Below are 24,074 nucleotides of genomic sequence, written 5' to 3'. Positions count from 1 at the left end.
TCTCTCTAAGGCGGAGACTCAGCTACCCAGAGGCCACTTCTAGGTGTATTTGGTGTTATAACACAGAGGCAGGCTGGACATAATTCCTCTCTCCCAGCCCTGAGTGCTGAGACTGCAAAAGCTGCTGGAGGGCCTCCCAATAATCTGGTGCTGCAGGGAGGGAGATGAGCGGAGAGCCAGAGGAAGCTGCCTCGAACCCAGCTCCACCTTTGCTAATCCTAACCTTCAGAAAGGGTTTCTTTCTGCCTGTCTCACAAAGGAGGAGAAAGGGAAGGTGTTTTGGAAGAGGCTGAGTGGAAGGCCGGATCACCTCCTAGACTCTCTAGTGACATGTTCTAAGAGAGAACAGAAGATGCCAAGACAGGGAGAAAGCTGAATAATCTCTAGGACTTTCTCCTCGGCACCTTAGGTTTGGGCCCCCAAGTATCTTAAGACTATATTTAAATGCAGCTGGGGCACCTGGCTGGCTCAGTCAGAATATGTGACTCCCGATCTTGGGGTTGTAAGTTTGAGCCCCACATTGGGTGTAGAGATTACTTAAAATCTTAAAAAAAAAAAAGTAAAAAAGAAAAAAGGTAAGTGTGGCGGAGTTTAGTGACTCCACTTAAATTTCCCAAATTCCCAAGAAACTTGGATGTTTCTGAGACCCCAGAGGTGAAAAAGCCAGGACTTGCCTATCTTCTAAAAAGAACCCCTGCTGGGAGCAAGGGCAGAGCTATGCCTTAGAACTGGGAGACACTGCAGTGTTGATCCTGCCAAATCCAGTCCCCAACTTCCTCAGGTCCCCCTAGGGAACTAAGGGCCAGTGGAACCAGACCCCACTTTAGGGGTATGGGGGCCAGCAGCAGGATGCCAGTGGCAGGCTCAGCAAGGCCTTACTTCGGTGATAATTTCATTTACCTTGGTACTTGGACTTTAAGAAATAGTCAGAGGGGCTAAATTAAGAAAATAGTCCTAGAGGCAGAATTAAACCCTTCCATTTTATGACAACTACAAATGATAGGCATGCACAATGACTAATTTTAAACACACCAGTATTTTATTTTTCAGTGTAAAAATCAAACATGATAAAGAAACCTTGAAACTATCAGCAGGGTTTTTTTTTTTTCTTTTTTTTCTTTTTTTCTTGCTGTGACGATACACTCCTTATGGTTCTGGCAAGGTTAGCATTGCTACATTTCAGAAGCTGACTTTCTTTAAACAATCTTTACGGAGGAGGAGTAGAACACCTTCCAGTGCTCCAAATGGGTGGACTCTGGGTAAAACTCCAGAGAAGTTAAGAGGGAAGGTCACTGCTGGGCAGGGCGGGCATTTCTGAGAAACCCAGATGAGCGTGCTATGAGCACAGGCCGTGTCAAAACCACTCAGCAAGGGCTCCCTCCCTTCCTCCTGGGGGGAAGGCCACCCTGAGCCCCTCTGAACCCCCAAACCAGCTTCCCTTCTTCCCCTGTCATTCTGCAGACAAGGGTCATCCACAGACCACACGTGTGGTGGCTTTAGTAACCAGAAATTAAAAATAACCTATGGTTTTTCCAGTAGCCAAAATGATCCCTCACCAAAGCTCATAGACTGCGAACCTGAGCATGCAAAACCACAGTCTGGGTGAAGGGATGTCTGCTTTTCAAATGACCTGCTAATTCTTTGCAACCCACAGTAATTTGGTTTCTGTGAACCCACAGAAGCAGGCCCACCAAAAAGGGTTTTGTCTGCTAACCTGGAAAAGTCCTTGTATAAATGAGTCACTGGCAATGGGATCATTTTTAAGGCTGCTCCATTTCCCTAATAATGTTAAAATGTTTGTTCTCCGTCTTATTAGGAGAGGAAGAAGCAAAGCAACTTCAGAAGCTAGGCCCCACGGGCCTGGGAGGAGGTGGGTAACACTATGGGATGCTCTCCAGGCTTTCTAGAGTAGGGCCAACAGGGAGATGGACGGTGAGGATGATTTGAGGAAACTCTCAAGTTACTTGGGGAGTTAATAACTGAGAGCTTATGAGACGGGGAGGGAGCAAAGCCATTCTACTTCGCTGGCTGCAATGCCATGAAGTGTCTGCAGCATGACGTTCACTCATATTGCTTCTAACCATCAGCGTATTCTTTACTCTTACACATTAAAATAACATGACGGAAACCATGTGCTAGAGATCAGAGGCCTCCACTGGCTACTGAATTACTGAACTGTGGTCCTAGCAGGGCCTTGGAATATCTCCATGTCTTTAAATCCACATACAGTACATACAGTGGAAATTTTGTAACTATCCCAAATCCTCCCTCCCCCCAAGTAACATCATCCCATAGACAAAATTACATAAAACCTCATAACATCCTTGGGAGGTAGATACTATATCCTTACATTTTTTAATCAAAACATTAACATTCCATTTTCAAATGACAGCTCAATCAACATCAATGTATACGACAGTCCAGTCTTGCAATATTTAGAGGAAACTTGCATTCAACTTTTTCAAAGTGCAAAGACCTGTTTATCATGTTGACGGCATGGTGGGGAAAGCGCTATCTACAGCTTGGGTGAATGGAGCTGAAGTCTTGTGTTCTGAGCTCACGAAAGTCTAAAGCCTACACTTCTCTTGCAGGCTCTTCTGAGTCCACAGTCCTTAGAGGCAGCAGTGCCCAGCCCTGGGTTCACTGATCATTTGCAGAACCATTCACTCCTTTAGCTTTAGAGAATAGACTCATTTTCCTAGGGTGGCCCAGGTCTAGCCTTTGGTTTCAGGCCAAAACTGTCTTCTTTACAGGCACTTGAGTCCCAAATCCATTCTGTTTTTCTGAACTCTACCTATATAGAGATATTTTCTGATCTATACTCTCTGAGTGCAAAAACAGCTCCCAATTCTTTAAAAGAGAAGAGACATCATTGTGTATCTCTTCTCTTCCTCTGTATAGCCTGATGGTATTTTCTAGGACAAAATTTTCCTCATTCCTTTTCTTGAGCTCATAAATCTCAATTCCAAGTCTTTGTGAAGGAAGCTTGGCTATCTCTGAGGATTCAAATCTGGAGTGGGCTGGAGTTTCCAAATCTCCACTAGAGACCAACGGACCTGCTCTCTGTGGGGTACACTTTAAAGTTAGGACTCTGAGCATTTAACATTTCCATTACGGTCTTACTGCCTGTGCTGGGATATGTATCAGCAGTACTGCTTTTTCCTTTAAAACCTGCTAAACCTCACATTTAGCAGAGGGGAAAAAGCAGAGGAGGAGAATAAGAACAGTGATACAGAGACTACTTGGAAAAACTTTATGTTGGTGTGAGATTTGTTCATAACACAGTGTTTCAACTAAGCAAAATTTTGTGTTTTTTCTTTGCAAAAGAAATCTGAGGTCATTTTATATCTGGGCCACTGGGAGTATGGGCCTAGCAAAATGCTAAGTGCTGCATTTAAAAGGTGAGAAGTATTGTCACTGACAAAGTCAGAAGCTGAGTCAGGAACAGCTCAGAACGGGTAAGAAGGAATACGATTAGTTAGCTTATCTGTTATCAAGGCAAGAATCTTTTAGGGAGAACGACTTAAGGAATCTAAACGCTGGTGGATTTATCAACATCTTTTATGCCCTGGCGGTGGTGGTGGAGGGTAATGGGGGAGACACGTCTGTTTAGGTCTCTGCCAGTAGGAAATACCTGTGCAACAATTCGAGTGCGGGTGATAAGGAACATCTGGAGAGCCGGTTCTCTTCCCCTCCCCACTCATCCCAATTCTGTCACCTTGGCCGCAAGGGAGCTTTTCATGGGGCTGGACGTTCCCCAGATTGTGGCCTCCTGGGTATGTGGTGGGAAATGACAGACAGCCCAGGCCTACAAGGCGCATGTCAGAGGGACTCTGACTGAGAAAGGAAATGTGCCGTCTGAAGCTGCTGCAGGACCTCACTGTCCAACATGGTCGGATGTGAATTCTGACTCTGCCCTTCTAAGCGACCGTGCTAAGATTCTCCTTCACCCTCTCCCCCCATCCCCAGCAAGGGGAGGGGCATTTAGTGGTATGAGGGGAGCCTAAAGAAGGAAACGTTTGCCTGTGTGCTGGCAACCACTACACACTACCTGGTTCGACTTTACGATTTACAAACGTGGAGTTGGCACATATAAATTTTCTCTGGACTTGGCGTGCCCCGATCTAGGCCCAGTAGCATGTGTGAGTGGTCACCCCACCTAAAAAACTGACCTCAGAAGAATGGAAATCATTCAGAAAATCTGTTAGTCACAGGGAAAATGAGGGTCATGTCTTCAAAAAAGTCCCAGGTTAGTGGGATGGGCCTCTTTCACTATCTCAAGGTGCAAAAGTTGGTTTCTTCAGAAAGACTTTTCCACTAATCTGTTGGAAATGCTTGCTTTTCCCAGCTTTCTCTCCAACTTTCTTGCTTCCAAATTCTCTTTTGTCCCCTGAAGAGTCAACAGGACGTGTGGCATTTCAAGAGTATAATAAGCAGCTCCTCTGCCACAATGGAGGTCAGCAACCTGGCGTAGCTTGGAGTCTAGGATTACGGAAATACAGGGAATGCTGAAGACTACGCACTGAAATACATCTAGTCTTTTAGCCAAAATCTCAAACATGTTGGGACTGTTACCATGGAATTTCACAAAATCTTTTTTCCTGAGACAGACGCCATGCTACCAAGAAGGATAAGCCATTTGTGCAGTATGAGGTGGAACATTTTAATTACTGGCAGCACATAAATTAGTTGAGTTTGAGTCTAATGCCTAAGCCCTTTTGAAATATCAAGGCAGATACATAAAATACGAATCTAACAGGAATTGGGGATTCTTGGCTCTGGTAGAAATGTGCACAAAACTACTCTTAATTTGTAAATAGGTTTCATGAAGTTGTCCCTGGAAGCAGAATTTATTTTCACTAACACCAGTTCTTAAAAAGGAAAAAAAAAAAATGGCTTTGGCAAGCAGTTGCAGGTGCCACTCTGTGTGTACACTTTGGGGCAAGATCAAAATACCTTCCTGTTTTTTGTTCTTCTCCACCATTCTCTTCACATTCACAACTCAGTGGTTAAAGGAAAAATTTAACACTACCATTTTCACACCAAAGAAATGTGAAACAGGTATTCATATACATATTCTCCTGCTTAATACCCATACATTAAAAGGCTTAAAAGGTAACTGGGGTTACAGCATAATCACATACATTTGAAGCTGGAAGGGACCTTAGAGAGTGTCTAAGCCCAACTCTCATTTTATGGTTGAAGAGACTTAGTTTTAAGAGTTTAGTGATTTGCCCAAAGTCATATAGCTAATTAGCAGCCAATATGGAATTCGCAAACAGATTTTGGGACCCCTACTGCAGTACTAATTTTACAATTATCCCTGCACTTTTCCTTGATAGCCTATCTCTCATAATTAACCATAAAGCTGGCCAATACATCTGCAGGACCAAGATCTGACTTTCAGGAATCTTCCTGGCATACAGCAGCTCCACTTAAAACGGGGAGAAAACCCCACCTGGCTTGATCAAGGAGAACCTGTCAGCAGAAGTGCGCCCCTCCTCACCTCTTCAGGAAGCTTGGCACTGACCCAAACAACACTCATGATGTCTGTCCCTGATTCCTCTCCTGTGGGGAGGGGGAGACTAAGTCAGGCTTTTGGATTGTTTGGTTTTCTGTCAAAAAAAAAAAAAAATCATTGGCAAATTTGCTTTAGGTCTGTATACTAATGCTCCATGAAGGAGACCAAGAACTTTCAAGTAGCTGCCCCTCCCCTCCTCCCAGGGTGCTGCTAAACCATTTCTCCGTCAGAGTCCAGTTCTGCCGATCTCGGTCACAGGAAATGGATGCCATCATCCATAATGGACAACTTCGTGGAGTTTTAGTGATGGTCTATGTTTAAAACCATTAATTCTTCTGGTATAGAATTTCTCCTATAGATGACTGGTTTAACCCAAAGCACCTTTTTAACTGATATGGGAGGGTAAAAGGGTTGAAGCAGAAGTATCATCAAATGACTTAATTTTTTTTCCTTGTGTGATAAGAAATGGGTCTGCTGCTTGGAGACTGGAGTCTTCAGTAACTGGTAACAGATACTTATTTTATGGCTGTTCTTTTCCCTGCTATTGGGATGAGGAGATTATATCCTAGACTTTCAGCCTGTGTTAAGTGCAGAAGGGCATAGCTTCCCAGAGAGGTGAACTGGTGAGCTCTTCTTTGTGGACCTGGGCGTATGACCAAAAGGCTTTTCCACATATGGCAGATGTATCTTGGAAAGAATGTCTCATGCAGCACAACTGGGGGATTCTTTTGACTGGCAACAAACTCCAAGGACTGCTTGTTCCATTGCTGCAAAAGATAATGACCAAATACTTCACTGGCTTTTAAATATCATAAAAATTCAGCTCCCTGATGAGAAAACAAATGTCTCACAAAAATGATAACATGATATATCTGCAAACAAGTTCTGAATGAAGACAGCATTTCCCTGTTGCCCATGGGAACATGACACTTTGGACACTAAAAATGGTATGGAAAGGAGTTTGGAATTGGGTTATTTTGGAGAATAACTTGTTAGGTGAGGTGTCGGTTTTTACAAATGATGTCAAATGCTCAGGCGTAAATCATCTCTGGGACCAGATGTTCACTTCAGCATGGCTCTGTGCTCTCCTCTGGCTATGTGAGATGAGAACTCATACCGGTCATGGCTTCGATATCCACACATGTTACACTCAAAAGGGTCACGAAAGCCGTGGCAACCCATGTGAATAGTGAACATCACATAATCCAGGAAGAGGACTCGACAGTGGTCACACCGATACACATCCATCACCTCCCCTTCTTTGTTGATCACTTTGACCGAGTCTCTTGGACAGATGGGTGGGGGCTTGAGGAGTTCATAAGAGCGGGGGACCTCCTTCAGAAGCGGCATCCCATTGCGGGCCCTCGGGGGGACCATGTGGTTTTGCTGGTAGATGTGATTCTGGCGTTCTTCATGGTTGCTATCAGTGTCCGTGGAGTCATGGCCACTATTGTTGGGGGAGAGACCTCTTTCAGAAGGCAGGCTCTTCTCTGGCAGGTGGATATTCTTCTTTTCTAGGTCCTGGGGGGCACCATTTGGCATCTCGGCACGGGTGAGGGCTATGGGATACATGCTGCTGATAACTGGAACCATCTCTGAGGTGGGAGCAGGTGGTGTCTGGACCAAGGGGCGCAGGGCTTCGGCACCAAGATAGGTGATGGCATTATTGATGGCTTGATCCATCATCCGGGTCTGTATTATCTCACTCTCTTTCTCGTACATATAGCTAGGATTATAGTTGACGTCAAAGCAGTGGCGCTTCTCACCTAGAACAAGTGAAAGAAAGAATTACAAGAAGAACACAAAGGCAGAGTTTGTAAAATGATTTTCCAGAGTCCTTGAAAAGGGAGGAAAGACATGTGGCCTGCTTAAGACACCCAGCCCAGGCAGGATGGTTCCATTTGGTGCTGGGGACAATCTCAAGGGACAGTGGCTGACAGCACACATTTGGACAGTCAAAATAAATTAACCCAGTAGGCAAAAGGGAAAGTCAGAGATGTCGTTAAGTTGAAGCTACAATGTGAGCTGTTTCCACTGCTCATGTTAGAGGGGAGTGCTGGAGAAAAGCAGAGAAAAAGAAGCAAAAGGACACCAGGGCAGGGTTCTCAGGGAGCCAGGGAGCTACCACTGTGCAGGAGTGTGGCCACCTCTGCACTTCGACTCTTCATGGACTCTCAACACCCAATCAATCCCAAACTGTTATTTGCTTGTTATTTTCTGCTTGTAATACAAGGGAGCTCGGGGGACGGAAGTGCTGCAAGAAGTGGGGACGCTCAGCAACTGGCCTCTGCAGCTTTTTAAATAGCTACAGAGGCAGAAAAAATAGCCCCCAAACCTCCAACTTACCACTCCCCAAACACATCATCACCAGACTGAGATTTAAGTAAAAGAACTTCAAATGTAGAAAGTTTTAGAAAAGCTTTCTTGAAAGATCATGGTCTTTATTCCTTTCATAAAGTTTATTATTCTTTTGCTTGAAAAAACTGCATCATTGATACACATGTGATCATTAGGACCCATCTCACATTTAACTGAAAAATTTATTTGTGGTCACCGTCTCCTACTGCTCATGTCAAACTGCTGAGAAATTCTGAAAATAGAGTTTAGCCACCTTTGGGGCGTGTGGGTGTTGTGTGTTAGAAAACAGAGGCTCTCTGGCCACAGGGAAGGCAGGAGCAGGGTCTGCAGTGATGGCAGATGTGCTCAGTGGTGAGTGGCTGGTAGAAGGAAGAGAAAGCAGGGAGGATGTGTCAAGTACCGAAAGTGAGGCTAAGGTATCGCTGATGCTTTTTCATTCTGTAGACGCTAGATTCTGGAGAGATTTGCTGAACCATATCCTCTCTTCTGTAACACTCCCTAGGCATGTTATGCTTCCAAACCCTGTCACTGTCATACAGTAAAGGGTCCAATAATGAAAGAACACAAGAAAACAAAAGAATTGGAAGAACCAGTTCCTGTTCTTGAGGGGTTGCCAACCTAGTGGGAAAGAAACAAGACCTGTATCCATGGAATTGGAAAAAATAAATGTTAGAAGTTGTGAAAGGGCTGCTCTGCTCTGTGGGGGCCTTTTATTTTATTAATTTTTTAAAAGATTTTATTTATTTTGAGAGAGAGAGAGAGGGAGAGAGTGTGTGTGCGTGTGTGCGCGCACACACGTGCGAGCAGGGTGAGGGGTAGAGGGAGAGAGAATCTCAAGTAGACTCCATGCTGAGTGCAGAGCTTGACCGGGGGTTTAATCCATGACCCTGAGATCATGATCTGACCCGAAATCAAGAGTTGGACCCTCAACCAACTGAGCCATCCAGGAGCCCCTAATTTTATTCTCAATGCCACATTTGACACTTAAGCAGGGGAGTAACATGTCTTCTGTAAAAAGAATTATAAGGCAAGGGTAAGGCAGTTTGGTGCAAATTATATATTTAAGTATTAAGGAAATACAAAAAATACAGGAGTACCTGAGGCAGGGAAAGCATTCTCAGAAAAACCAGATTTTGAGAAGGGTCTTGATGTACTGGTACAACTTAGATTTTCAGAGAGGTCGACAAGACATCCTAATTAAGGGAGGAGCATGACTGAAGGCAGAGATATGGGACTACACAGGACACAAGCAGGGAAAAGTTAGGAGAGCTTGGCTGTAGCTGTATCAGGAAGTATGAACTACAGAATTTTCAAACTTCACTTATTCTTCACATTCTGCAATACTGACACCTCAGGGTAGTGTGGTGGTTGACTGCATGGGTTCTTGGATCAGGTGGACTGGATCTGACGCTGGCTCATCAATTACTTGTTGCATGACCCTGGGCAAGCTATTTGGCATGTCTATGGCTCCGAGTCCTCATGTGTAATGGGATAATAACTGTATCTACCTCCCAGGGTCACTGGGAAGTGCTTGGAACAATGCCTGGTACATAGAAAGCACCTGGTAAATGTTAGGGTGTTTTGTTTTGTTGGAATCAGCTCACATGTTTGTTCTTTCTTCTTTCTTTCTTTCTTTCTTTCTTTCTTTCTTTCTTTCTTTCTTTTCTTTCTTTGCACTAAAATGAATTTGCTTTTTTTTTGAAGATTTTTTATTTATTTATTTTTGAGAGAGAGAAAGAGCACATGTTCGAGCACATGAGCAGGGGCGGGGTGGGGGGGGTGAAGCAGGGGGAGGGGCAGAGGGAGAAGCAGACTTCCCCACTGAGCAGGGAGCCCGATGAGGGACTTGATCCCAGGACTCTGAGATCATGACCTGAGCTGAAGGCAGAGGCTTAACCAACTAAGCCACCCAGGCACCTATGAATTTGCTTTTTTTTTTTTTTTAATACTTTATTTATTTATTTGACAGAGAGAGAGACAACCAGTGAGAGAGGGAACACAAGCAGGGGGAGTGGGAGAGGAAAAAGCAGGCTCCCAGCGGAGCAGGGAGCCTGATGCCGGGCTCAATCCCAGGACCCTGGGATCACGCCCTGAGCTGAAGGCAGATGCTTAATGACTGAGCCACCCAGGCGCCCCTATGAATTTGCTTCTTAAGTAAACTTTCTATCACTAATATAAACAGAAAGCTAGACTCACTTACCACAAATAGAAGGTAACTATGAAAAATAAAGACAAGGAAACAGAACAATTTAAGTTTTGATCAGATGCAGTGACTACCTGGACACAAAGTTCCCCTCTCTTTGTTTAAAAACAGATTACCAAGTGTAAGATTCGTGTGAAAGAAGACTAACATCAAATTAAGTCTAAATCTTTCTCCTTGGTATAATCAGGAAGATTGAGAGAGAACTAAAAAACAAAATAATTTTCTTGCCCTGTGGGCCTACTGGCATTTTGCATCCCAGATTTGGGGAGATATTGAAAAAAGTTAACACGTGGTGGAACCAAAGGATGGGCATTCTGAATGACCAACCATAGGATTTAGATTTGAACAAAGATTTGAACAAAGAGAAAAACCACTTCATGCCCTTGAGCAATGGAGGCTTGTGTCAAAATGTTTTCAGAATATTAATGGAACAGCAAAGTGTAAGACCAGACCAGTGAGGAATTGGACCCAGAAAGACCAGCTAGAAGATCTAATCGAATAAGAGATTTGTCCTGCATCCACACTACCTTAAGGCCAACCTGACAGTTTCTAGGCAAATATCTAAGAGAAAAAATCTGCAAAGAAAACACCCTGCCTTGGCAACTCAATAAAAAGCAAGAGAAAAGCAGACCTTTGCCAAGGTCATCAGTAGTTCTTATTTTCAACTTCCAGACTGGATATATCTTTGATCAAAGCTGTTTGAAAGAGTGAGGCTGAGAACATGAAAGCCAGCTAAGGTCACAAATATTCATTCCCCTGAAAGTGACACAGGAATGATGAACTTTGCTTTCTTGGCCTTTTCGAGTTCAGTGATAATTTTCCAGTGTGATTGGCTCTACTCTACTCCTCAAATACAGGGGTCCCTGAGAATCTTTTCATCTTTTCATCTAACGGAGAGGTTCCAGAAGGTTTCCGGGGTGGGGCAGGCACATCACAAACTCTGCTTTTATCCTTTCTCCCAAGAGTTTGCTTTACTGAACTAGGCCTATAGTTTCACAGACTACCACCTGCAGCATATGTCAGAAGACAGCTGAGTGCTAAAGCTGTAAAAGGCAAAACAGTAAGAGGAAAATACACCCCTGGATGAGTGGAAATATGTGACTGAGTTCTGTGGTTAAGGCAGACCATTGTTCATTGTGAAGACAGGGGAGCCTCAGATCTTCACGTGCACGCAACCTGCAATCATCAGATCCCCTCATCTCCGAGTTACGGTAACTTGAGTAGTGCAGATGATTATCAGTCACCTGTAGACACGATGACTCAATGTGTATGAAACCCAGAAGGGGTAAGCTACAGTAATTGAAAAGCCAACAGCTCACGTTTCTTTAGTAACACACTCATAAAAAAGGTTAGTCAAACCACAAGAGTGTAACTTCTCCCAAACCTGCACGGAGCCTCTAGTCCAGCTTGTAGTCAAAATTGGACCACACCTTTGAATGATTAATGATAGCAGCTTCAGGCTGAATTAGAGGTTTCCTTCTGATGAAAGTACAACTGGCAACAGCAAGTTCTGAGTTTAGGCGCCAGGATCATTCCTTACCTGTGCTTTTTTTTTTTTTTTTTTTTAAGGGGTCAATCTCTACTGTCTAGGCTTTGGTAACTCTAAACTGAGCAACTGCCTGACCCAAATTGCTACGATGTGGTGAGGGTATATGGTTGTTGGCTTCCAAGTGTCAACTTGACAGTACAGAATCACCACCTAGAGCTAAAAGGGACATTCACCGAGCACGTGGATTCAGACCTCTGCCTTTGGGGCCGAGCGACAAGATCCACCACCCTAATCTGTTTACCTCTGGTTTTTATACTTCATACTACCTAGCACTGTGCCTTATATATAATACTAATAAGAGTAGCTACTATTTATTGAGCCTTTACTATATATCCAGTGCTGTCCTAGGTACTTTCTGCATATTCTCTCATTTGCCTAAAACGAATTAACATCTCTCAGTCAGATGAAGAACCTAACCTACAAACAGGTTAACTTGTCAAGGTCACTTAGTCGGTAAATGGAGAAGTAGGATGCAGTCTAAGGGCCCATAGATATCTGCCTGTGTCTGAGCATTTTTTTAAGATTTTATTTTTTATTTTATTTATTTATTTATTTTTTTGGAGGAGGAAGGGAGAGGGGCGGAGGGAGAGGGAGAGAGAAGATCTTAAGCAGGCTCCACGCCCAGTGTGGAGCCCGATGTGAGGTTCAATCTCACAACTCTGAGATTATGACCTGAGTGGAAATCAACAGTCAGATGCTTAACCGACTGAGGCACCCAGGCACCCCTGCGTTTGAGCTTTAATTGCTGTTTCCTGGCTGCCACCTTGCCCATGGCTGCACAATCCTACCACTGTCAGTGACTTCAGATTCTCTGCTGGGATGGTTCCCATATACAGTGGACAAGCAACTGTGTTTTGTTCCATATGGACCAGCACCGTGAATTCAAGAAGTATCTATGATGCACAGAGTTGTTGTGGTGTTTGTAAGTGCTTAACAGAGTTCCTAGCATATGTAGGCACTCAATAAGTGGTAGCTCTTTTATTATTATTATTATTGTTATAATTAGCCTCACACCATGTAAGGTGCTTTGAGGAGTCCAAACATAACTGCAGTCCAATAGGAGATGCAGCATATACACAATTTCATTACAATTGGTACCCCTAATACTATGTGGTGGAACAAAGTACAGAGTAGTCAAGAAAGTGAAGAGAAAAATACAGACAGCTTCTCAAATATGCCACATAATGTCGGACAAATAGTAACCTATTTTTCAAAGTCTCCTTGTAATCTGAGGTGGTGGCAGTGATGGTGGTGGTGGAGACAGTTTTGTATATCACAAAAAACTCTGTTAAACTCACCCTGAGTACAGGGGGAGGACAGAGCAAAGAGAGAACTCAGGAGACTATGGGAATGTAGACCATGTGTATTTTTAAAACATAATTTATTTATTGGGGCGCCTGTGTGGCTCAGTCAGTTATGGATCTGCTTTCAGCTCAGGTAATGATCTCAGGGTCCTGGGATCAAGCCCCATGTTGGGCTTTCTGCTCAGCGGAGGGTCTGCTTCTCCTTCTCCCTCTGCCCCTCCCCCTACTCCTGCTCTTTCTCTCTCACAATAAATTTTAAAAATCCTTTAAAAAATAAAGATTTATTTATTTGTTTTAAGAGAGAGCAAGAAAGAGAGCAGGGGATAGGGGCAGAGAGAGAGGGAGAGTCCTAAGCAGACTCCTTGCGGAGCACAGAGCCCCATGTTGGTCTCGATCTTACGACCCAAGATCACAACCCAAGCCAAAACCAAGAGTTGGATGCGTAACAGGCACCCCAACCACATGTAATTTTAAGGGCAGACGTGAGGGAGGGCATTCCAGACAGACGGCATGGACAGAACCATTATATACAAAAAGGAAAGTATTACCCAGAAGTGGGAGCAGTTCACTGCAGCTGAATTAAAAGATTAGTTGGCTGAAATGATAAAATTAGAAAAGGTAACTTGGAGACAGATTGTGCAAGGCTCAGAACACCTGGGTGGTTCAGATTTTATTCCAATGGGAAGCCATTGAAAGGTTTTTTTGAAGGGGGGGAATGATTTGAACTTTAGAAAAATAACACATTTCCACTATTACAGGCATCATGAGGGGTGACGGGAAATATTCAGGTTTTCTTTTTTAAGTTTCTTCAAGTCACTGAAATGTACTTGCCGCTACATTCATACATATCCCAGGCATATCATCGCTTACTCTTACTGTAAGCACATGCTCTAAAATAGGAGTGGAGGGCAGGCAGGGAGGGTAAATGGAATATTTGTCAGGTGATGGTTCTGATCTCAAGCTAAATGAGGTTAAAGTGACTAACACTTCTTCCAGGAGGAGGAGAGTAGAAGGGAGCCACAGAATAGGCAGGAAGGGGAGCAAACACAGAGAGAACTCTGGGGTGGGGGGAGGTGAGGAAAACTGAGTTGGAGACCATGTTTTGTTGAGGTAGAAGGCTTGTCCCCTGTGAGAGGTGCTATTCGGATGTCATCAGTCCTGATGGAGTCACCAGCGGAAGACTCCTTTTCTCAAGAAAACACCCACCCCAGGAGGGGAATGACTGCGCTTCTTCAGGGGCTTTTTCTTCCACCAGCTTTCAATGTCTACACTCCTCCATGTCCAGAGCCCTGGTGTAGCACATATGACACACACTGCTCGGGTTGACCTCCCAGGGAAGGAAGGCCTTGGACTGCAGCATGTTGTAGGCCTTGTCCTGGCCCTGTTCCGTCACCCACTAGCTGCATCTCTCCATCTCTCCAAACCTCCCTCCTTCCCTGGGAAAAGAACTTTGCTGGGTGTTCCTGATAACCCTTCAAGCTCTAAAATGCTATGATTCTGTAATACTTATAGGATTACAGATTTCAGTCCTTTGGGAAGGGGTGGGAGAAGATACTTTTTGCTGTTAGAAACGGGTATTCAAACTGCTTCCTGTCTCTCTGTTAACCAAAGCAGACAATTTCTCATTAGTTACTTCACAGGGAGAATCGATGGTGTTTGCTGAAGTGTCAAAACCTCACTAACATGTTTACTGCGGGTGAGTGAGATCTTTTTTCATGTTCTTTTCAACATGAAAACTTCCTTTAATAAAATAATACATAAAATTAAAAATAATAAGGGGATGCTATGGTAACCACTTTGGTTGGAATAACACATCTGTTTTTGGAGAAAGAATGAAAATCAGAAAAAGAAATATGCAGAAATGTAGTCGTTTTCCTCCTCCCTCCAGGAGAGAAATCTGGCTTCTATTTTGAGCCAAGTATTTGAAGATGGCCTAGTTAGAAGTCTAGTCAAACAAGTTTATAACAGGAGAATAAAATGCAGAGAAAGGACAACTCTTAAAAGGGTTAGGTGCTAAAAGTGAGCCATCGTGTCCTTTGAAAAGAGCAACCAGAGAATTATTTTGATGATGTAAAGATGCTGATTTCTAATGAATGTATGTCAATTTATGTCCTAAATACAGAGAATGAAACAAAATTTCTTGCAGAATAAGGAAATAAATTATTTTATTTTTCTTCTACATAGGCAATTTAATTTTACTCTTACTCTTCAATAGAGGCATGTTTTTCTGTTTCTAAATGTACTTACACTTAACCCAACCTGTCTATCTTCTTCGTACATTTTTTTTTTTTTTTTTTTAAGATTTTATTGATTTATTTGACAGAGAGAGACAGTGAGAGAGAGAACATTAACAGAGGAAGAAGGAGAGGGAGAAGCGGGCTCCCCACCGAGCAGGGAGCCTGACATGGGGCTCAATCCCAGGACCCTGGGATCATGACCCGAGCTGAAGGCAGACGCTTAAGGACTGAGCCACCCAGGCGCCCCCCTCAGTTCATTTCTAATGTGTGAAAAATGTTACCTACTGGTAATTCTCTTTAGCCTGCTGGGAAAGTAACAGGCTGACCTGATGGTATAATTTCACCTTTACCCTCATAGTTCAAGAGGTCAGGGAAGCCAAGGTTGGTCTGAGTGCTGTGCAACTGTCATCAAGGATTAAAGGGAGTGACTCATTCTTCCTTCACACTTTACCCTTTGCCATTTCCCTGGCAGCTAAATCTTTTTAGAAAACGGCGCCGTGGAGAGGAAATATAGGAGACAGAAGAGAAGAGGAGGGAAAACATTAACCCCGTGTGTTTTGCAGCACTCCATCCCATACACTGCAGTGTCAAAATGTTCCTTTTTTCTCCCCAATATTGTTACCTTTCAAAAAGGTAGATTCCATTAAATGACTCAAGGGTTTCCTTTATTTGAAAACAATCTCTAAAAGGAAGATTCAGAATATAAGCGAATGCTAGACAAGATTAGGGCAAGGCTCAGGAGCAAGAACATCATGGCTATGGCAGGAGCGCCGTCCCCCATTTCCTGATGAATGGATGGGTGAAAGAGCAAATGAACGAGTAGTAATGCCCTCAGTAAAGTAGATGAATGTTGGGCTAATGCAGCCGTTTTATAGATTCTCAGATTTAACTATACTTTCCTAAAAACAAACAAACAAACAAACAAAAAAACCCCTAAAATATATGACATGGTTCATAACATAAACACCTTGTCTGTATAACCTTGAGAAAACAGTTACCTGAATCTACACATATGGGCTTAGAAACACAAAGTGGTATTCATAATTGCAGCCTTTGCTAATTCATCTCGCAGACTTGTAGAATGATAGAGCTGGGAGGGACCTTCCCAATCACCTCATCACCTATTCAGTCTCCTCATTTCACAGATGAGTAAACAGAGGCCCAGAAAGGTTATGTGATTTGTCTAAACACACACAGTTAAGAAATGACTGAGCTAGAATCGGAACCTGGGTCATTTGGCTTCAAATCCAGTGTTCTTCCTACTGCACTATACCACAATTTACCAAACAAAATTTCCCCCAGTTATTCAGGGCCTTGAAGCCCTGAAGTTGCTACCTCAGCTTAAATCAAGAGCTAACTGTACTGGGTTTCCTGATTCCAGCATAGAGAGAACATGATGGTTCAGAAGATGAGAGAAATCAGCACCTATAAGCATGTCTCCTGAGTCTGGAAATGAAGGACTGAAAATCCTCTGGTTACAAGGGTAACAAATGGAACAGATCCCTGATGCAACAAGCAGAATGGCATGGACTTGGACATAGGAAACATGTTTTCTTAAACCCATGATAATACCAAAGCAACTTTTATTATATTAAGTAGGGTTTTAGCTCAAATGTAGGTTAGCTACAGGGGCACCTGGCTGGCTCAGTCGGTTAAGCATCTGCCTTCGGCTCAGGTCATGATCCCGGGGTCCTGGGATTGAGCCCCCCATCAGGCTCCCTGCTCTGTGAGGAACCTGATTCTCCTTCTCCCTCTGCATACTGTTCCCTCTGCCTGCCCTCTCTCTCTGTCAAATAAATGGATAAATCTTAAAAAACAACAACTATAGGTGTAGGACAGCTACAAGGACCAAGCACCTTCTCTCATATGTTAGTTCTCTTAGACCAAAGCTCCTTGACCATAATTGGATTGAAGTTGAGTCACTTTACATTTTTTTTCCTTGCCCATTTCTCCCCATGTCCCTCTCCATATCAAGTACAGCCATTTCTAGAGTCAAAACTTTCCCCAAAACAAATTACAAAGTAAATTACACTCGTAGAATAAAAACCTCTACTTTCCTTTGTTCTGACTCCAGTCAGAATTTCTTCACAGAAGGCAAAATCAAAAGACATATGAGCAATGTCTTAAGATCATGTCTTGGAATCACAATTGATCCACTTGATCCACTGCTCCTAAGCCCCACATGGAGGTCACTACATGCCCCCTGACATTTCTCATGAAGGAGAGGGAAGATGGTAACGGGGGGTGGGGGGTGGGGGGTGGGGGGTGGGAGGTGGGAGGGGTGTGTCTCTCTAACCTGAAAGGCACCAACTTTACTTAGTCTGACACAATTCTTAAAGTGATTAAAAGGAGACAAAAACTTTCCAACTAATCAAAATAAAATAAATAAGGCATAAGCACTTAAATAAGCATAAATACCAACCTAGGTAATTTTGAAATATATGAGTTCTTTCAATATGTCTCTATAATTCAAATAAAATACCTGTCTGTACAAAAATGATCTAGACCAGAATAAAATTTACCCAGATATAAAAACCACGCAGGTACTTAATATCTGTAAAAGCTATTGAAAAGAATTAGGCACAAAAGGACCATAGTAAGACATCAGTAGCAGCAAGTAGCTTTGGCAAAACAGATTGACAGGTTTCTAAAATTCTACTGATGTTGAGGGAGGTCTATTTTCGTGTGATAACTATTTTTGTTCAATATCACCAAATTTCAATTTATAGCAAAACTGATACATTCAATTCAACTGCCCCCTTCACAAATACAAATCTATTTTAAATACCATAGTCACATTTATGTAAACATCTGGAAGAGTTGGGTAAAACATCTCTGCCACTCAGCAGCCCCAACACTTTAAAGAACAAATTTTTTCTTAGCTATCTCATTCTGCTGCATTGTTTGACAACGTGAAAACCAGTGGCATAAAAATTAACTCCTGTAAGACAAATGATTGAATCCTGCCTTGTTATTTAAAACTATGTTTTCCCAACTTTCTTTTAAAGCCAATCCTCAATTAAATTCAAGAAAGTATGGCAATAAGTTTTAGAGCACGAAAAAGGTTGGGGTATGATTACGGAACCGACTTGTAAAACATAATTACAAAAGGTTACAAAAATGCTATCTCAAACATCTTACTGGTGTCAATTGCATAAACTCTCTCATGCAACATATGTCATTCAGAATAAAGAGGAAGGAACAGCATTTTTAACACCAACTCCATTTAGGAAATTGGATATCAAATACACCCATCTTTGGGAGTTATTCCGTGAAAATATTTTATTCTATTTGCCCTAGTAATCAAACTGAAGCACAAAGAATAAAAGTGGACAACGGAAAACCAAGTACCTTATTTTAACAGAGGTTAAGGGCCTGTGTAATACATAAGCACCCTATGTTATCTCATTTAAACTATCTACTAACAACAGCAGGAAAAAGCGTCGTATTCTTACCAATGAATTTCTGAGGCATTGAGCTTTTTCGTTTTGCCACATTGCTTGCTAATCTGTCCAGAACGAGAGCTCTTTCACTTCCCATCTCTGCTTTGATGTGTCTTGCCTCCGCACTTGCTGGTTTGGAAAAAATGTAAAAAGAAGAGGGAAAAGAACACGGTGGTAAGTGAGGGAGAAAAAGGAAATAAACTGGAAGGAAAAGTGTCAGAGGTCTGATGCACACTCTGTTATTACCTGTTATCACTGCTCAGATTCTTGCCTGGGGTACCTGCTGTGGTCAGTGAAGCCAGCGCCAGGGCACGTTCAAATCTTGCAGTCTTATGCTGAGATGGGAAAGCCCGACCCATCCCCAACCAGTATGTTCATTAGCAAGAGGAAGTATTAAATAAACAGCCTGGACGTGGTTGGTTGCAAAAAGATAGATAGATGGAGATCTTCTAACCCCTGATCAGCCTTCTTTCTGATTCTGAGTAACTGCGTGTGACACCTGCAGACTGATATAATTCTTCTTAACAACTTAAAAAAAAAGTATGGTGCCCCAGATTTACTGCTCTGTTTATGTTAATAGCACTTTTGAAAATAGATACACTTACCCAGACAGCAAGAAATCTACCCAGTGATTTGTGTATTGAAATTCTGAGTGGTTTTTTTCTTTTCTTTTCTTTTTTTCCAGCATGTTCCTTTCAGTTCCTATCTTTTAAATTCTATTTCTCTGGGCTCTGCATTATCTGTTTCATATGCTCCTCACATTTCAAAATTGTCTCAGCTAAAATTTCCCTGAGCAACACTTCTGTCTTGAAATTAAAGAGCAATTTGTATAATGCATCTTTATTATGTTTCTAATGAACAATGTGAATAAAAACTGCCTAAGAATATGGTCTAGCTGTTAATTCACAAATAGACCTTTAAATGGTTTAGGCCTGTAGTTCTCAGACCTGTCTGAACGTTAGAATCAGCTGAAGAGAATGTAGGAAACACCTATGCCTGAAATGAGGCTCTCTGGTGTAGGCGCCCAGGCAGCAGCATTTTTAAAGCTTTCCAGATGACTTTAAATGCAGCCAGAACTGGAAACCACTAGAATATATAAATAGTACTAACATCTAGTCAACTAAACAGAACACTAGAATAAACAGTATAATTTACCCTGGTATAGCAGACAGTAGTCAATAAGAGTCCAACCTAAAGTTTAAAGAGATACTGGCTGCTCTAAATGTAAGGTTTTAAACTCGAACACATGATGCTAGCCCAAGCTACAGATGAGCAAACTTTTCTGTAAAGGGACAGATAATAAATATTTTAAACTTTGTGGGACGCATATAGTCTCTGTTCCATATTCTTTGGTTTTTCCCCCAACCCACTACCCTTTAAAAATGTAAAAACCTCTGTACACAGTCTGCTGGCTACATTTGGCCCAAGGGTCACAGTTTGCTCACTCCTGTCCTACACATTCATACCGTGTTACTACAAACATTTCTTAATGTTTTATCATAAACATTTCAGCAGGTCCAAACTAAAATGATGTATCCATACATTTCTAACAGCTCTAAGGAAGAAGAAATTCAAATTAGCTTAAGAGACTAGAATAAAAAGCAAGTGATGGTTGCAGAACAGATCTTTTTTCTCCAAATATATGCACGGATTTAAGGATGGTCCGTCCTCATTCTATAGTTGAAGAGTTTGCTGTGTGAAAAGATTCTAATATACAGAAATAATGTCACAAATTCTATGGTCCTCTCAGACATTCAGTACCACAAATTGACATGCCCAAAGAGAAAAAAACTGGCTACCTCTGCAAGTAAACAAGAGAAAAACCTCCAGGGCAAGACTGTCAAGTAAGAAAACTGTCAGGACAAGAAAACTAAAGCGAAATTAGAAAAAGAGAATTCAAAATATTAAATATGTTTCATTTTATTATTAGCATGTTTTTGTTTGTGTTGTCAGTCATTGCACAATAAATTATAAAGCTCAAGGTTTTTAAAATTCAGGAATAAATGAAATCTGGTTCCAAAAAGGGTTAAGAGGATGATGACCATATTTACTAGACTTGGGGAGTGTCTTGTCAAATGTAATTATATGCTCCAAAGAAATAAGTCCCAGCCTCCAGTTTCAGTTATTAACAATATTATCTGTGTAAATGAAAACAATAAAGGTCAAAATAGGGAGCCTGGGCAGCTTTGGGGCTGGTGGTAAAGCACTATCGCTTTGGCTGACCGGCTGTGGTAAATAATGGGTACTTTAGCTAGAGGACACCTTGCTATTGAGTGAGGTGGGTCAAATTCTGTCCAGCACAGGGATAGGTTTAAATGACCAAACAGGAAACTATTATATATATTATTTCCTTTCACACAAACCACCACCAGATGTGGCACTACCCAGAGCCTCAAGAGCAGAGAGATGAAAGACAAAGGCCTGGGATTTGAAATCAGTTCCTGAGGCTGTTACAAGGAGGCTTTTTCTTAGAATCATCTGAGAGGCAGTTAAGTGGTGCTTTGACTGGGAACAGTCATTCTGGTTTGAACAACTTTGAGAGGATTAAATCCAGGTAAACCCCAGGCGCCCCACCTCCCCTGCCACCCCTCCCCCTCCAACCCTGTATTATTTTCAGAAAGATTTACAGTGAAAAAGAATGAAAAACAGTTCTGTGGGAATTTTTAAGTCCATCCCCATTTTACCATTATTCATATTGGTGTCTTCAGTCACTCCTCTAATGGGCAAGTCATCCCCCAGAGATCTGTCCCTTCAGCCCCAGGACTCACCCCAAGCATTCTGTCATCAGCCTACTTCTCCCGTTCGGCTCTCCGCAGTCACTGTCTACATTTTACCAAGTCACTATCAATTACCACTAACAGCTTTCTGAGGACACATTCTCAATATCCTCTATATTCAGGAGGATGCTAGAGCGGGGATACATGACCTAAATAACGTAATGAGGGCATGTCACTAAATGGCAACCTTCCGAGATAACATCACCTTTTATCCCTGGTTACTCACCAAGCTCGTCTTGACAGTCATTTCTAGATAAATCTTACTCTGTAAAACAGTGGCCAAATGCCTGACATTTAAAAAGATAACATTCTGAAGTGTTTGGATGGACAGATAATTGGGGGCATGGGTGGAGACTTTCCCATCTCTACAACTCTGGTTAGAGCCAACAAAATCCTCTGAGGCGAATCGAGAGGGCTTCCCCCCACCCTTACCCCCTCTCCCTGGCTTGTTCACTCAAAATATCAACTCCAAGATCCCAACCGTCATTGGGTATGTAAACAGTCTCTAGAGATTAAGTTCATCTTTACCAAGTGAACCGTTTTCTAATTGGAAAGTTAGGCAAAGGCTCCAACTTCAACAGAATGTGCTGCACCCCTTTTTCCCCAAACTGCTGCCTTGCAGTTGTCGGATAGCTTCCTGCGTAATACCACTACACGGGCACACTTTAAACACAAGGAAATGCTCTGGAGTTAGAAGATCTCTTGGGATTACAAGTTTGGGCGGTACTCCGAAAATCAAACAAAGAGGACCACTGCCTTTTGGTCCTCTGTTTCAACTTGAAGATCCAACTGTCTATTTATATAGTCTAGACTTGTTATCTTGCCACATCATGTCTCGAAAATGTAAGTGGAGGGAAACCAGTTTGGCAAGATAGTAAGGGGACAAGATAATGGGTTTAAATGATGAAATAGGAAATCCGTTCCTGGGTGGTGTTTGGCAGTTTAATGTTGCAAGGGGTGGGTGTGGGGAATATGGGATAGTGGCAAAGACCAATTTACACACTTGGTTCGTGAGTGAACCTAGAAGGAGGGCTGTAATTCTGAATCAATTCCCCTTCACATCACTTGCCTACCACATAGTGGGCGTACCAATTTTCATTAGCAAAATGATTTTAAAGACACATTGAAGATATAAATAATAAAACTAACATGAAGTCATAATTACAGAACAGGTTTCTACCCTTCATCTCCACACAAGTCTTAATTGTCTGGTTTTCAGTTAACTATTTCCATGATGCAATTTCTATCTCAAAGTGACTGCAACCATGTAATTGGTTGTGTTTGTTCAGATTCTTTCATTTGATCTTGAAGTGTTAAATGGAGCTCAACTAAGAGGCATTGCTTCCTGTCTCTTCTCTGGTGTGGTCAGTCGGTAGCTAATGGACAGTGGAACCAAGGGGTGTTATTGTGTAACGAGAATTGTCTAACAAAAGATTGCTATCAAAGACCGAGGCCCGTTCTAACAAAAAAGTTACAAAAAGTTGTTGCCTTTTTGAGCAAGTGGAATACATACTACCTGTAAGAAGGTATCATTTTTTAAGAAGAAAAATCAGTTGGGAAAATCAACTTTTTAAAACTTTTTAAACTTTTTCGTTAGTCTGCTACTTGGCAAAAAATGAAAATTTATTTGAAAATTCTCATGCTTGTATTGGTTCAGCTAAAACAATGAGCGTGAAGATAAAAGGTTGTGACTCCAAGGCTCATAAATAAATATAATTATTCAATTACTTTAAAAATCTTGTTATGGCTAGAACTCATTGTCATACCAAAAAAAGTCCCACTCCAAGTACTCATAATTTGTGTGAAATGAGGCTAAATGAATCTCTATGCCAGCTGTTAGTCCCTTTCTGGAATAAGGATCAAGCTAATGAGAAAATGAAATCCATGCTCTTCTCTATTCATTCTTCTTTTCATGTACACTCCATTAAGACAGCAGAATTGGAGTAGCTTGATGACACCATTTGTGACGTCTGGTATAGACACTTGGACTGAAGTAGAAATATCATATGTGCCTCTATTAGACCTTTGTAGTTTATTAACAGATGAAGTGCCCACTGCCTTGTTGGATTGTGAGTGGCTCCGAGTTGTGCCAAGGGTATGGGCTAAACTTTCACTCACTTTTATGAACAGACCTGCCACAGCTCTGGCACATAGAGAATCCAACAAATGCTATCTGAATAAAAGAACAATTATTAGAAAGGCCAGAAGTCCTGTTACCCAACATGGCATTCTTTTGTAGACTGGTGTCCCGTCCAAGGCCTTTTATTCTGTTTTGCTTTCATAAAGACCTGCTTACTCAAAGCTTGGGTCTTACGCTAGGCTGCACTTCAATTTACAATAAGCACTTGATGAACAAAGTGCCACATCCACAGTAGCAATGGAGTATCATCTCCTTAGAAGCTAGGGATGAAGGGATAAGATGTACCACTGGTGATACTATGTTGGTCAGGTTCAGAATGGAACATGATATCCAGATTGCGACTCCCAATTTTAAAAAGAAAACAGAAATAAAAACCATATAGGGAGCAGTGGCAATAATTAAAGGATTGGTTTGTGTGAATTCAACATTCTTTACATTTTGGGGGTGCCTGGCTGGCTTACTTGGAAGAGCCTGTGACTCTTGGTCTCGGGGTCATGGGTTGGAGCCCCACGTTGAGTGTGGAGATTACTAAAAAAAGTAAT

The 24,074-nt window shown here is 42.2% G+C and overlaps 1 protein-coding gene across 4 annotated transcripts in view; it reads right to left on the bottom strand.

Annotated features, from left to right (window-relative positions):
• Nucleotides 1-1,017: 1,017 nt before the first annotated feature.
• The window catches only part of IKZF3 (IKAROS family zinc finger 3), an 83,508-nt gene continuing 60,451 nt past the window's right edge, over nt 1,018-24,074 (bottom strand). For 2 of the 4 annotated variants that reach the window (XM_008689280.2, XM_008689284.2), the window contains 2 exons: nt 18,628-18,744; nt 1,018-7,287 (listed from right to left, as the gene is read on the bottom strand). In XM_008689280.2, the coding sequence (XP_008687502.1) occupies nt 6,584-7,287; nt 18,628-18,744 (821 nt within the window). In that variant the 3' untranslated portion in view covers nt 1,018-6,583. Of the gene's footprint in view, nt 7,288-18,627; nt 18,745-18,861; nt 19,132-24,074 lie in introns of those variants that run through there. The other 2 variants (XM_040640685.1, XM_008689292.2) reach the window with 2 other exon arrangements.

This window comes from Ursus maritimus, unplaced genomic scaffold (assembly GCF_017311325.1).
Source record: "Ursus maritimus isolate PB19 unplaced genomic scaffold, ASM1731132v1 scaffold_24, whole genome shotgun sequence".
Taxonomy (NCBI): domain Eukaryota; kingdom Metazoa; phylum Chordata; class Mammalia; order Carnivora; family Ursidae; genus Ursus; species Ursus maritimus.
This window is presented reverse-complemented; position numbering and strand designations above follow the sequence as displayed.